Source organism: Anthonomus grandis, chromosome 8 (assembly GCF_022605725.1).
Source record: "Anthonomus grandis grandis chromosome 8, icAntGran1.3, whole genome shotgun sequence".
Lineage (NCBI taxonomy): Eukaryota > Metazoa > Arthropoda > Insecta > Coleoptera > Curculionidae > Anthonomus > Anthonomus grandis.
Window position 1 is genome coordinate 15,570,688 of NC_065553.1, and position 14,956 is coordinate 15,585,643.

General features: G+C 32.7%; 1 protein-coding gene across 3 annotated transcripts in view; it reads right to left on the minus strand.

The window, feature by feature from the left end:
* The window catches only part of LOC126739973 (WD repeat-containing protein 47), a 132,299-nt gene that overhangs the window by 94,256 nt on the left and 23,087 nt on the right, over positions 1-14,956 (minus strand). For all 3 annotated transcript variants that reach the window (XM_050445810.1, XM_050445808.1, XM_050445809.1), the window contains exons 2-8: positions 14,281-14,566; positions 14,068-14,225; positions 13,723-14,006; positions 10,070-10,304; positions 7,976-8,264; positions 3,783-3,934; positions 3,499-3,729 (exon numbers count right to left, since the gene is read on the minus strand). In XM_050445810.1, the coding sequence (XP_050301767.1) occupies positions 3,499-3,729; positions 3,783-3,934; positions 7,976-8,264; positions 10,070-10,304; positions 13,723-14,006; positions 14,068-14,225; positions 14,281-14,547 (1,616 nt within the window). In that variant the 5' untranslated portion in view covers positions 14,548-14,566. The remainder of the gene's footprint in view (positions 1-3,498; positions 3,730-3,782; positions 3,935-7,975; positions 8,265-10,069; positions 10,305-13,722; positions 14,007-14,067; positions 14,226-14,280; positions 14,567-14,956) is intronic.

Below are 14,956 nucleotides of genomic sequence, written 5' to 3' on the forward strand. Positions count from 1 at the left end.
TTTGACAGGTTAGTCGCGCCAAGAAAATCGGGTGAAACACTGGTTATTCGGAAGAATAACATCGCGAATGCAATTTGTGTTAGTACTGCTAGAAAATTTTAATATATTTGTATGAAAATCTAGTAAAGTAACACAAAGTTGTGACAGAAGTATTTTTAGCTTCTATTGGCTTCTATAGCGATTTGATCAAAAAATTCTATGAAAACTAGAAAAAATTAATTCAAGAAAATCAAAAATATTCGCAAATCTCAAGAAGTAGAGTCTACTTTAAATTTAAATGAAAATTGCATTGATTCTGGACCTGCAAACATGATCGTAGGATTTGATAAAAGTAATTTTGAAAATAATACCGACTTTTCTATTCCACCTCCTCTTTAAGCGTCTACCAATTTGGAAAATAATTCAATGAGAATAGTTCAGACAATGTCCCTTCTTCGCTTCTTCGAGTGCTTCCAAAACCGTCCTTTGGTGCAAATTTGGACACCTTATTAACTGAGAATCATCACAACTTTAACCATTATTTAAACGGTGATTTGGTATCAAACTTAACAAGTCCTTCAAAATACATTGTTGAAAATAGAAGCTCAAGCATTCTTAAATTGAGAAAAATTCTACATTAAATTATAATGACCCAGATGGTGGCCATATAACTCAGAGCATAAAGATTTTTCTTCGGGTTCAAGTGATACATTTAATCCGTCAGAGAGTGAACTTTCTCCAAATGGTTCATCTAATGAAAGCCCTATTCCTCACCAAATAACATTGAACATTTCAGAAACCATTAAAGGTGAAAAAATTTCCCAGTTGCTAAAAGAGGTAAGGTAAAAAGAAGCCGCAACCAGGATAATTGGATAAGAATAAAAGCTAAAATATGAAAACATAGTGGGCAAAGCTATACGTCAAAATCGGGAAAAATAAGTAGTCAAAAAAATGGGCCTGTCTTGTAAATAGAAGTCATATAACATGTGCTAAAAAAATTGATGAAGTATTTAGAGCAAAGTTATTTGTAGAATATTGAGAGCTGGCTTTGTACAATTATGCCTTTTACGTCAGCAAAGGTGGGTAAAGACTTTGAGTGTGCAAAACATTTTAAAAAAATATGCTCGTTATAACCGGTGCTGCATTTTGAAGTTATAAGACATTATTAATTTTTGTATTTATAAGACATTTTTCTTGGAACTTTGGAAACTGGAACTTGGAACTTTCTTTTCGCGAACTAGGCTGGGCTGACATTATATCCAAATCTTAGCTTAGCTTACTGCTCAGCGTCGCATTCGCTTAAAAAGTCTTGGTAGTAAATACAGTAAATATAAAGTATTTGATCCCTAAAATATAAAGAAAGATCAAATCTGCTCCAGTTCGAACGAAGTCAATCGTAATTCTATAACAGATAAAAACTAAATTCAGCACAATTTGTAATAATTTTAATTAGCGGCAATATCGCTTTTATTCCATGCCGCTAACGGCATTTTTATGTTATATAAATAACCGCCACCCGCGCGTCTCCGACCAGTCGCAAGGTGGAAGAAAGCTAATCAAATTTGAACTCGGCTGTTTTCTCTTCAATTGCATTGACTTTGCAACAAAAAAAACCGCTACAGAAATTGAAGGCGGTTGAGTGAAGCTGTAATCAGCAGTTCATTATTAAAACCTTAAAATTGTAAGTGAGGTCTCTTCTTCTAGAGGAGAGCGCTACCCATCATCAATTTTGCAGCTTCGTATGATGAACTTGCATTGATTTCCGGCAGATTACGTCGCAAAACAAACGAATCAAGTGGAAAAGATAGTGATGCAGTAAGAACTGTCAGACAGCAAAAAATTAGAATTATAGAGAGCCGCAAACGTACAATGTCAAAATCCCACAGCACCACGAAGTTTCTGATGTAAAGCAACTAATAGTTTTTTAATTTTGTTTTTCACTAATGGCCTCGTGGAAAAAATGATTAGTAAAGCCAATAAATAAGCAAAATTAAAATTGAGTGAAGACGCTATCTGCAAATTCGATATGGCGAATCTGAAGTGAGGTCACAAACGAAGACTTTTGGGAATTCCTTGCTGTCGTAATCAATATGAGGACAATGCCGTTAGCTAATTTCCAAGAATATTGTTCTCAGAAATGTCCTCAGTTATATTCCTTTCTATTCAAATACATTTATAAGAGTTAGATTTAACCAAATTTTTTGGATGCTTCATTTGGAAACTCTTTCAACAGGCAGCACCAATCCACGAAAGCGCCTACAACGCGTTTATCTAATTTGACCGAAATTGTCTCGAGTTGCTGGTTCGCTCAAGCTAAAAACGTCTCCAGTGGAAAGGGTTAATCCTTTTAAAATATTAACATATAGAGTGAAAAAACCTTTTAAAAAAACCATATGTTCTTATGCAACTCATTTGTTTTCAAAATATACCGTTATTTACAAACAAACAAAATTTCCTACACTTACATGGTTATTATAGTTGCTGTTTTAACAAATGTTCAAAAGTACTGCCATTAACCTCTAAACATATTCTACTTCATCTGCGAAGGACCTTGTTGCTTTTTAAGTAATTCATGTCTTTGTATGAGTGTCGAATTTTACTTTAAATAAGCCCCACAAACAATAGTCCAGTGGTGTTAGGTCTGGAGAGGCCAACTAACTAGGACCACTGCGACCAATCCACAGTGCTGGAAACTCTTTATCCAAATATTGCTTGATCTGACGAGCAAAATGTGCAGGAGCTCCATCATGCTGATAATACATTTGCATTCTGAAGGAACTTCTTCTAATAATACTTTTCTCTCATTTCGTAAAAAAAGTAGTTCTCTCCTATGAGACGATTTTCTAAAATGTGTGGGCCAATTAAATAACTATCGACCATACCACACCACACGTTTACCGAAAATTGGTTTGGACTGTTGCTTGTGGATTTGTGAGTGAATGTTGACCAAACAATCGGCACTTACAGCATTTGTGATAAGAAGCGAAAAACTACTTAAAACATTTTAATGACACTATAATTTAAAAACAAATAAGATTCAGATAAGAAAGTATAAATGAGTTTGGAAAATTATTTTCACCTGTCGAATACTCACCTGGAATTTGGTGCATTTCTCCTGACTCACCCTGTATATTTAAAAGGACGGTCAGTCCAGACGTTTCAAACTAAATAGTGCCAACAGCAAACAAATAGTTTACATGGAAGAATTCAGAATCCAGCGACTAGTTAATTGAATTCGAAAAGTTGTAATTAAATGATTTTGATATATTAAATAATATATTTCGTGTTAAAATCATCTTACCTTTAGGCTCTTTAAAACCAGCAACAACTAAAATGGACATATGGTCAAAATTTCCTAATGACATTGTTCAGTTTTTGTTTAGTAGACAAAATACTATATTCTTCATGTAGTATTTTGATCATGTACTATTTTGATAGATAAACAAATATTTTATTTAAATATAATCCAAGAATTATTCTTTATTCCACATAAACTGTTTAAAGTAAACATAAACTTACCAATCGTCAAGAAACTTCCCGTTCGTAGGAGCTTCCCCTTGTCCAGCACTCTGTAGCTGCCTTAACAACTCCTCTCTCTCCCGATCCCGGGCTGCAATAGCCTCTTGCAGCTTCTGCTTCGTCTTCTGGAATTCTTTCACTAATTCCCCCGTATAACTCTGATCCAAGTTCCCTTCGATCACTGCCGGGGTAGTTAAAGTGAGGTTCTGATGGTGAGTCGAAGGTGTAGGTCTAAAAAAGTTTAAATTATTGTCGTTGCCAACGCTAAAACTAATTGTAAGAACCTTTCGTTAAGCGAATCCCTTCGGGACGATCGAGCCGTACCAACGGAAGCGGGACTTTCACGGCCCCGATGTTCCGGCGTGGAGGCGTTGGAGAATTTACGTTCGGGACTTTTTGAGGTAGATGATTGTGAGGCTGTCGATGCATTGTACACCTATAAGAAAATATATGATGAAAGAACTGGGAAAATGTTTAGGGGAAGGTTGAATGTCACACAGAAAACCGCACTATCTATACAGGGTGTAACATTTTTTAAGTAAAAAAGTTCATATAAAAGTATGATTAAAAACTTTTATCTAACTCTCTATAATATAGATATCTGCTTCTATCAATTATTTTAATATCTGTATTAAATGCTCATTTACTTTATTTATTTTTATACTAATAGGAAAGAATAGGACATCCTTTGAAAATTTTAGACATGGTCACTCGCTTCTCGCCTTGGAGTCCTAGCAAGGCATTGTTTTAATTTAAGACAATACAGGGTGGCTCGGATAGGTAGGAAAATAACACTAGGAAAAACATAGGGAGTGTTTTTAACTACCTTCTATTTTACATCCTATGTCTAATTTTCTCTATCTTTTCCTAAACTAGCATAGTATACTATTATAATTTTACTATTCATAAGTCTAGTTTTTATGTGAATTATAATTTATTTTTACACAGCTTTAAAAATTTTACAAAAATAGCTTCTAGGTTCTTATTTGTGGTAACTTCTACCATAAGGGTTGCGTGGCACATTGGAAGTAAAGATAATTTTCCAAGTTCCATGTTTAAAAATCAAATGGCTTGAGAATTGTTTTCACAAGCAAAAAGTCTGTGATTCAGATCATCAATTGACTGATTATCACAATCGCAAATTTCTGTGTCTTTCACGTTTATTTTATACTTATAGGTATTGATTGAAATTACCGTGTCCTACCAAAAATCTAAAATAGGAAAGTGTTTTTGTCCAGCCTTTTTCTAATTGAAGTATAGGTATTTTTTGTGTTTGATACATATTCCAAAAATGTGTTTTTCCAACATTGAAAGGCTTTTAAGTAGATAAAAGGGAATAAGTCCCTGTATTGTACTTTAGGTATAAAGTTGTTACAAGAAATGCCTTTCTTTGCTTCCTTATCTACGAACTCATTACCCAATTATCCTCAGTGAGTTTTTATCCAAACAAAGACTATTTTTTTGTTATATAGTCTAAGATTTACCAGAACAGCTCTAATTTTGAAAATGATTGGATGGTTTAAGTTATGTCCATTACCTAGAGTTTGTATGACTGATCTAGAGTCCGACAGAATTAAAGTATTAAAGGGAGTAAGCATTGTTTACATATTCTAAAGCCTTTAATATAGCCAATGCTTCTGTCGTCAAAATGGGAGCATTTTCTTTACATCTAAAACCCATTTAACTCTTTAATTTAGGGGCTTTAATTTAGGCGATTTTTATTAATTTCTAAAAAACGCGTTTAGCGTTGTTGACATTTTTACAGTTTGTTAATTATTTTCATTAGGTATCTCTTAGAATTCTCTCATTTAGCCTAAAAATTTGCTCGATTTTGGCCAACTAAAAATGCCACTTTTTGTCGCTTGATTTTTTTGTGATCTTTGTTTTCAATTTCTTTCATATTTCAGCGCTCACAATAGTTTTTACCCTCCATAAAAAAAAATAAAATGCTTTAAAATTACCAGTATGTTTAATATTTAAAAACTGAAAAAAACAAATCCAATAAACTAATTATTACGATACTACTTTTGGTGTACATTTTAAATAATCATTGCAATATGGCAAATGGTTAGCTGATTAAAATGTATTTGTTTTGTGTGTACGCCACCATTTTTGCTGCGTTTGATATTTCTCTTAAACTATGCAATTAAAAAATACAAAACGTTTTTCAGATTTTAATAAAAGGCGATTAAAAAAATTTAACAGCTTGTATCTCGAAAATGAAGCGTCTCCGGAACTACGTTTATATGAAATTTTTTTCTTCAAAAATTACAAAGAATCACCCCTTAAAATTAAAGTCATCACTTATGTTACACCCTGTATACAGGGTGGTCGGTAACAAATGCGCAAAAATCAATTCCAAGTTAAAGTCGTGAAAATGTCGTTGTTGAGCCAAATATTCCTTAGTATCATGTCGCTTATAATTAAGATACAGGAAGTTAAAATTTGGTTTTCGACCAAACAAGTTTCGGGGATGTGGAATATGATTTTTCTCTATTTTTTGACATAAAGTGTAGAGGGGCACGAGTTATACCATATTCACACGCTGTTTCATACCATAATTTTCTTACTAGTACAGTTTTATTATTTTTTATTGAAGTAACTGATAGAATGATGTTGAACTATATTCCAATAGTGAAATGAGATGTATGAATTACATCTATGTTCAAGTAAATTGTAATAGTCGTGCGGCATCAAGACGCTACCGGCAACGATATCCAAATGGAAGGCACCTGAAGTATTTTTTAAAGATTATACAGTAGACTAGGAGGAACAGGGTCTTTTGCCCTCAGAGTCGTGTTGGACATCCTAAAGCAACATCTGTAGATCAAGATGAAGAAACTTTAGTGAGAGTGAGTAAAAATCCATGTATAAGTAAAAGACAGTTGACGAACACTATTTATGTAATAAAAACCCCAGTTTTAGAAATTTTACATACTAAAAATCTATACTTTTATCATTTCAATCCCCTTTAACATTTATTACCAAATAACTTAAATTTACTTTATAAATAAATTTACTAGCTAGGCTTTAGTTATCGCAATCACGGTCCTACATTTATTAACTAAGCCTCTATTTAGTCCATCCTCAACAGATAAGGTGTGTTTAATTAACGGAATAATAATCATACGTGGAAACTGGAACATCCACAGTTCACCCGAAAACGCCATTTTCACAAAGAATTTTTAATTATTATTTGATGTGTTATATTTGGGAATTTTAATAACCTATAAGTTACCTTAATAACTAGTATTTGCAGATTTTACAAAGTGATTAACCCGATCTATTCAATGATGGCTCTTTAAATTTACGACAAAACATGTGGTATATGCACGATGATGCTCCACCGCATTATTCAGTTGCAGTTTGCAATTTTTTAGATGAATCCTTGCCTCACAGATGGTTTGGTCGTGTCAGTGAATTTCGATGGCCTCCGCATATCCCGCATCTTAATCCTTTGGATTTTTTCTTTTGGAGTTTTATTAAGTCATGTTATCGGGAATAAATAAGAAACTTTATTCCAAGTAAAGCACTATTTGGTAAAAGGATTAAGAAAATGCCCGGCGAATTTGTTAAAGTGATGTTTTTCATTATTTTATTATTAATGTTATCTCAATTTAATATTAAACTATTTTTTTAACTTACAACAAAATGTTTAAATGCAAATATTTTGAAAACGCTTTGTTTAATCGAAATGAATAAAATACACCTTTTTTTCTTAAAAATCATAATTCTATCAATTACTTCAATAACAAATAATAAAAAGGTACTAGTAAGAAAGTTCTAGCATGAAACAACGTGTGAATATGGTGTAACAACCGGCGTCTACATTTCATGTCAAAAAATAGAATAAAATCATATTTCTCATCCTCAAAAACCCCGGATCCCCAGTTTTTATGTCGATATTTCAAAAACAAGTTGAGCTATAGAGAAATAAAACACATTCGAATATTAAATGTTAACAACCTGTATCCTAATTAAGAGCGACATCTTACTAAGGGATATTTGGCTCAATATTAATATTTTCACGAGTTTAACCTAGAATCGCTTTTTGACGTATTCATTACCCACCACACCGTATATAGATTCTAATGACAAAATTACTCCAACCTAAAAGGCAAAAGTCTGGGAAAAATCGGTTTCTGTTATCTCGAGAAAGTGGTCGTGAACGAATCGCATAGATTTCAAATATTATCTGAATATTGTTTAAACTGAATAAGCATAATCTGTTTTAATATACATTGTGCTATACAAAAATTCTTAAATTAACTATACACAATAACACAATCAATCAGCATATCAAATACTAAGCACGCGGTGTTAAATACTAAGCAACGTAGATGGAATAAAAATTATTCTCGACTTAACGATGATCTGGTACCTGACAGTAGTGGAAACAGACTTTTGCATCTGGATTAGAGTGACTTTTGTTTAACATATGTATACACATACGTTGAACAAATATGTTAATACAAACCTTAGGTGTACTAGTGGCCTCCTGTATACAAGGTAACTGTTGAAACTCTGCGTAGCTGTTAGATAGAAATACCTCGCCCTCGTTTTCAAATAGCCGATCCACCGAAGAGTTCATTAACTTATTGTTTTTGATGCCGGTCAAGTGGAAACTAGCGAAACTGCTCCTGGACATCGGTCCGTTCAGGCTGATATCACCGGTACTCATGGCCATCGCTCTAGAGTTTCCATTTTGGACAGCTGTACTTTGGGACAAGCCATAAGGAAGACCGTCTAATACTGGCATAAGAGATCTGAAAATAAAGCATGAACTATTGTACTTGAAGATTCATATTATAAGGGTTTTGGGCAAAGAATACGCATTTCTGCACAAAGATTTAAAAACACATTTTTCACTTATTTCTTTGGATGTTATTTGGCTACTTTTTAAAAAGTCATATCTTTTAATTTGATTTTTTTAGGATTTTGGGTCATGGTCTCACAACTAGCCCCCTGGCGGGGAAGGATTTAACTAAATTAAGGAATACTCTTATTAACGAAACCAAATTTGTTAAAATCGGTCAACCGCAAGAAGTTAAAGCAGGTTATTGCAAAAACAATTGAACGCCCACCATCATCTTTATTTTTGAAATAACTGATTATTTGGTAAAGAGAAAAGTTACAAATTTACATCACTAAACAAAAGGTTACCATATTATGCGTTTTATACAGTGCGGCTCGTAATTGTCCCCCCCTCTATTATCTTTTAAAGGCGTTTATATAAAAATTTTAAATTTAGTTAGTACACATCATTAGCAACCTAAATACTAGTACTACTTTTTGGTCTCTAGCTCTTTTTGTAAAACTTTAAAAGTTAAATAGAATTAAAAGCAAAATATAGAACAGAAAAAAATTAAACTTAAGGTAACACAGAACTGTAACTATTTCACTACAAAAGAAGTTGAAAATATGCACCATTAACTTCAAGGCGGTAAAATAATCTATTGGAGAACTTTTCACGAACATTTTGGAAATTGGCAACATCAATATTGCGATATGCATCAATTATTCTATGACGTTGATCGAAGATACTAGTAGATTCACATAAAGACTAAAGAAAAATATATTCAAATCTACTAAACGTTGGTTTGAAAATCTGACAACACCATTTTGGAAAACAGAGAAAGTAGCAATGAGAATGTGACATTTATTTTAATATATCTATTCAAATAGACTTTTAAGAAATCGTGAATTTTCGTTTTTTCCAAAAATCTTCGAAAGTCTTCGGAATTTTTTAATCGTATCTATTCTACTTAGCAAGATTCCAATGATGGGGATACAGACCATTATAGTATACTCTGAACCGCAAGATTCAAAGAAGACACCCTGCAACTACAACCAAAATGCGATACCATGTACAATTTTATTGATCCTTTATAAGGAATAAGAAATTAATTTAATTTTCAAGGGTTTAGTTGGATAAATGTTAAAAAAAGAATCCAAGCTTTTCAAATTTTTTCTTTAATTGCCAACGTTTTGGCCTATAATAAGAACATAGTGGTTTCTATCTATTTATCACAATTAAACGAAGAGCATTGACGTTTCTGTTGTAAGTATATTTAAATGTTATTATTTAATTTTTCATTTTTTAATTTTAACTATAACTCCTCTTAGTTTTAATATACTTATTTAATTTGTTTTTAATGTGTTTTAATTGTTGATAGTTATTTTGTTGACCACTGTATAACATACCGTTTTGACCTGTCTATAAATGTTTTTCCTATGTTTTTTTTAAATTTGTAGTGCCCTGAAGAAGGTCTAATATAGGCCGAAACGTTGGCAATTAAAGAAAAATTTAAGAAGCTTGGCTTTTTTTTGACCATTTATCCAACTAAACCCTTAAAAATTAAAAAAAAAAATACACTGGGTCACTAAAACAACACACAAAATAAGAAATTAAGTCATTCTTTACCTATGACTGTAGTACAAAACGTTTTCGAAAAAAAACTTTCAAAAGCGAATCAGCTATTAGTCAGCTTTTATTATCAGCTTTTATTTTAGTTTTAATGCAAACGTATTTTGCACTATTTTTATCAGTTCACACCCAAGTAAAACTTACCTTGACATAATATCAGCAGCCGACCGAGGCCTGGTAAAAGGCATCGCCGAATGTGGAAAAGTTTTTGGCTTGATGGGCGTAACGAGCATGTGCTCCGTCCAAGACGTTTCCAGAGAGGGTCGTTCCAGACGCTCCACATCCACGTTAAGCGTTTTTTGCTCGAAGGGCACCGCGAACGTTTCGGCCGGAACGCTTTGCAGCCAAGACAAAAGGGAGAGATCACTATCGCTAAAACCTGTAGAAGAAAATAAATGTAAACATTTTGAAAGAGAAATCTAATGTAAAGTTGGTCAATCTGTGTATGGTAATATATAATAAGAATAATAATAATAATAAATGATTTTTATTAATCAAATAGGAACATTCTTACAATTTTTAAACAACTTGATTAGTCCCCGCTTGGCGCTAAAAGCTACTCTACTGAACCAAGTAAAGACTATGCTTAAAAAATTATAATAAGCCTATTATGGCGCAACCATAAAAAAATCATATAATCTACCCCACCCAATTAAAGGAAAGAAATCACAAAATTATATAACAAATTACAGTAATTAGAAATTCCTCAGCGAAAATTGTTTGTATTTAGCCCCAAATTGCCTATCAGAAAAAGAAGCAAGATCAGCAGATAGGGCATTGTAATATTTTACATACGAAAAACTTCTTTGAAACATGGCCGTTCGGTGAAGAGACATAGACAACTCAGAACCATTTCGCAGAATCCTATTACATTGCTAAGTACAAGAGATTCACATAATTCCTTTCTAAGCTTGCGGTTTAAAAATGATTTAGCATTATATAACGTTCCTAATGAAAAATAAGCCTTTTGAAATAAAGCTTTAAGATGTTCTTTAAAACGTAAATTAGTATCTAAAATTAGACACACATTTTTTTATTTTATCCACTAGATCAACCTTATATCCATCAACAAAAATGTTCAAATCAGAACTTCTACTTGATTTTTATTATTAAAAAAACATAAGAAAAGACTTTGTGGGATTTAAATTATATAGGAATTAAATTATGGCCGTTAGGCAATAAGTTAGGAGTCATAAGATCCTCATTTATAAGAGCTTGAGTTTCTACAAACATACCAGCATCAAAACAACAGTATAACTGATTGTATGATAATATGGTATTGATTTTTTGCTAGGCTTTCATTTTTGCCCAAAAAGAACTTCTACAAGGTTTTTCACTCTTAACTCCGCACGCTATTAACTCCAAGACAAAAATAAATATTTAATTTCTGTAAAATGTGGTCAATGTCTGGAGTCAAGGATATATTTTTCAAAGTTTAAAAAATTCGACGCCTGCAAAGATTATAATTTTTGATTATTAGATTATAGGTATTTTACTGTTTTTTTTATTTATCGTATTTATCACAACTAAATGGCAAAAAAATTATAATATAAAATCATACTAAAATAGTTGTATGTACTTTGTTGTAATGCGCTATGTAATTGTTGTATGTACTAGAAATTAACATGAAACAATACAATAATACAAACGCCAGTAAGATGAAAATCTATTTTTCGTAATTCCACTTAAAACAATTGTGATAACAATAGTTGCCTAATAGTAACTAATATTCCTAATAATTTTTTTAAAACTAAGCGTTAATCAGATTTTTTATTAATCGAGAAATGTTTACTATAAACCGGTATAACCCAGAGACGAATAAAGTAAATAAGTTTAAGTAAAAAAAACAAAAAAGTTTTGAAATAATATGTCCTTTTGCATGCGCGTTTTTCAAAGTTCCTGCTATTGCATAATTTTTCAACGAGTCGCAACGCCGAACTTTTTGTAAATTTTTTAAACTTTTGACAGAAATTAAATATTTATTTTTGTTTTGGAGTTATTTGCGTGTGGAGCTTTAAGTGAAAAAGCATGTATTTCCAAGATTTGATTTTAAATCTGTTAATCTTTCAATTATTATTGAATCATTAATAATAATTACGAAAAAATAGGGAAACGAAAGAAAAAGAAGGAAAACTGAAACGATTATAGGCACAAATTTTAAGAAGGTAACTGATTGGACCATTCTTTATCGATTAAAATTTAAACTAGAAAAATTCTGCCGGATATGCTTTGAATCCATGCTGTCAATCCACTAATTAATGAAGCTGTTTAAAAATATACTCGATAGGGACGAAATGTCTCGACTTGAAAACGAATTTGTTAAAGTTGGCTAAGCTCTAGTTTATCTGTAAATCCTACTTGTTCATTAAGTTAAACTGTTTTAAATAACCTTGAACCTGACACGGTGTAGTTAAATGGACCTCGGATCCGTGTATTCATATTTTTCAATTTTACCAAATTTTCTGTTATTATATTTTTTCTCGATTTGACCTTTAAATGCCCCTTAAAACTGACATGATACAGGATAACGGAACTCGGATTGGACAGGGACTCCAAAAACTTACGTAAACCTGGACTAATTATGTCCTATTTTTATGTATATTAAGACATTCCACTATAGGATTCGGTATCCGTATTTATTCTGATTAGTTAACTTAAATAGATCTTGATGCCACCAAACTATGAGATGCTTAAGGCGTCAAATTGTATAGCGGAGTGTTTAGGCGGTGATGTATCCTATAGAAGAAATATGATGTAGCAATGTTAGAGCAGTGTCGAAATATTCAAATCAATTAAATTAAAAGGAAATTTTCTATAGCTATTTTATAGATACAAACTGAAATAGTATCCACTTGATTTTAACTTTTTATTATTTACTTATATAAGAAGTATCAAAATATCTTATCAGCGTTGTCATTTAGTAGTGTAATTTAATAAATATTAAAATTAAATAAAATCATAATACTGTAACACTGGTGATTTCAGTTACGCCGTGATACTGTGCGTCATGCGATTAAATAAACGCTTGAAGTTATTTCCTTATTTTATTGAGTAGAACTTATGACAAACTTAATGGATTTAACGCGCCAAAAAGTGCCATTACCTTTTCCATAAATCCTTAGCCATTTAACAACTTCTTCGTTATAAATGGCACGCGATAAATGGAATCGCTTTCTTTAAGGCCCTCCATCAGGCTTTATTTAAAGATCATCTAAAATCTAATATCAGCATAAATCTAAAGATCACTAAAGTAGCAAAGTTAAATCTCAAAAAAATATGAAAAACAAATAAACGAAATGACTGAATGAAACAACAAATGATCATAACCTCAAAAATAATCCTTAAACCTAAAGACAGGTGCCGAATCCAATTATGGAATGCACTCTGATACGAAAAGGTAGCAATTTCCGTCCACCTCGCCTAAAAATAGTGGCAATATCTCTAATGCCATAAAGCCACTTCGAGTTTTAATCCACAGGATCTATTTAAAGATGCTGTGTTTGAAATTAAGGAGGTGGTGGAAGAAACCTAAGGAGACTAGCAGTAGAATAGAAGGCGCCTTTTAAGGTAAAATCAACTCAATATTGGAAGATTGGTATTTAGCTGAGTTCGAAATAACTACGAACAGTTTTCCCCAACTTTTTTCGCTCAACATAAGTTGCACCAAAAATCGAGCAAATCGACCTTCCCTCCCTTTGGCTTCTACTATATAACTTGTAAAGGTTGTCAATCTCTAAATTGGTTGTTTCGATGAGTTTTGTTTCTTACTTGCTAATAATTACTTATTGAATACTCACCTACACTACCGTCCAAAAGTCTAGAAAAAGCCATGTCTTGAGAGTGTGACTCCTTCGGGCTACCAGTTGCTTTGGCTTGGCAATAATTTACGCACGACTCGTAGAGAATACCTTTAATAACTAGCTGAATCAGTCTATCGTTTCTCGCAGACGCGTTGGCGTTCGAGTCGGTGCCCTTTTTGTCCCCGGGCAAAAATTCTGCTACCAACGGGTAGACCTCCCTGAAACATTGCACCCTCGCGTTCGAAGGATTCCAGTCTTTATATTGCAAATGATCTGTTAACCTATAGAGAAGCGACAAGTTAGCATCTAATTGGATTATTAGCACCAAACTGTTGAAAATACCTAGGAAGCGTTAACAGTAAACATAAATTTGAGTAGTCTTCTTTACTGGGGCAGTACTTTTCTAACTCGTTGAGGACCTTAACTACTTCTTCTACTGCGTTATCTACACTAGATCCCTGGATATTCGCTTCGGATTTAATACATAACAGTTCTATGTACTGAAAGAGATATAAAAGTTAGAGTGAATAAAACAAGAGACTGTTAAGAGCTTACTTTATGTTTTAAAATTGCATAGCTAAACTTCCTCATTTCAAACGTCTTAAGGGCTTCCAGGGGTTGTATGAACTCGAGGACATCGTCCCACTGGCCGTCCAAGATGAGCTGCCGAAGGAACAACACGTCATCGCTATAGTTGCCATTGATGACGCCGGTTTCCCTTTCAAGGCTGAGCTGAGTGATGTGCAGCTCACGATTGTGAAGAAATTCTAGCGCCAACCGTACCACGTCCTCCTCGCGTAGGATAAGCCGCGCGGACGGCATTACGTACCGGATTTTTAATCTGAAATTTTATTAAAAGAATACAGTTATTCAACTAATTAATTAAGGTAATCTAGTAAATAAAGCTTTTGTTTTCAAGTGGTTATAGTTATAAATTAACAGTAATTTTTTTATGTAAATTAAATAGCAAGTCAGTCAACAAAAAAGTGACAAATATATGATATTAGCAAATCAAATCAAAAGTAATTTATTTTCCATAAAGAGTCAATACATTCCTAGAAACAAAATAAAGATAATACATTTAATATTTTAAATTACATCTTCTCCCGTAAAAAAGTCTGTCCCGCGATTTTCAACAACCGATATTATTTAGCTGCTGACAAAAGAAGCCAAGAGTGGGACAAACCGGGCAACTAAAAGTTAATTAATAAGGAAACTAAAAAAATCATCA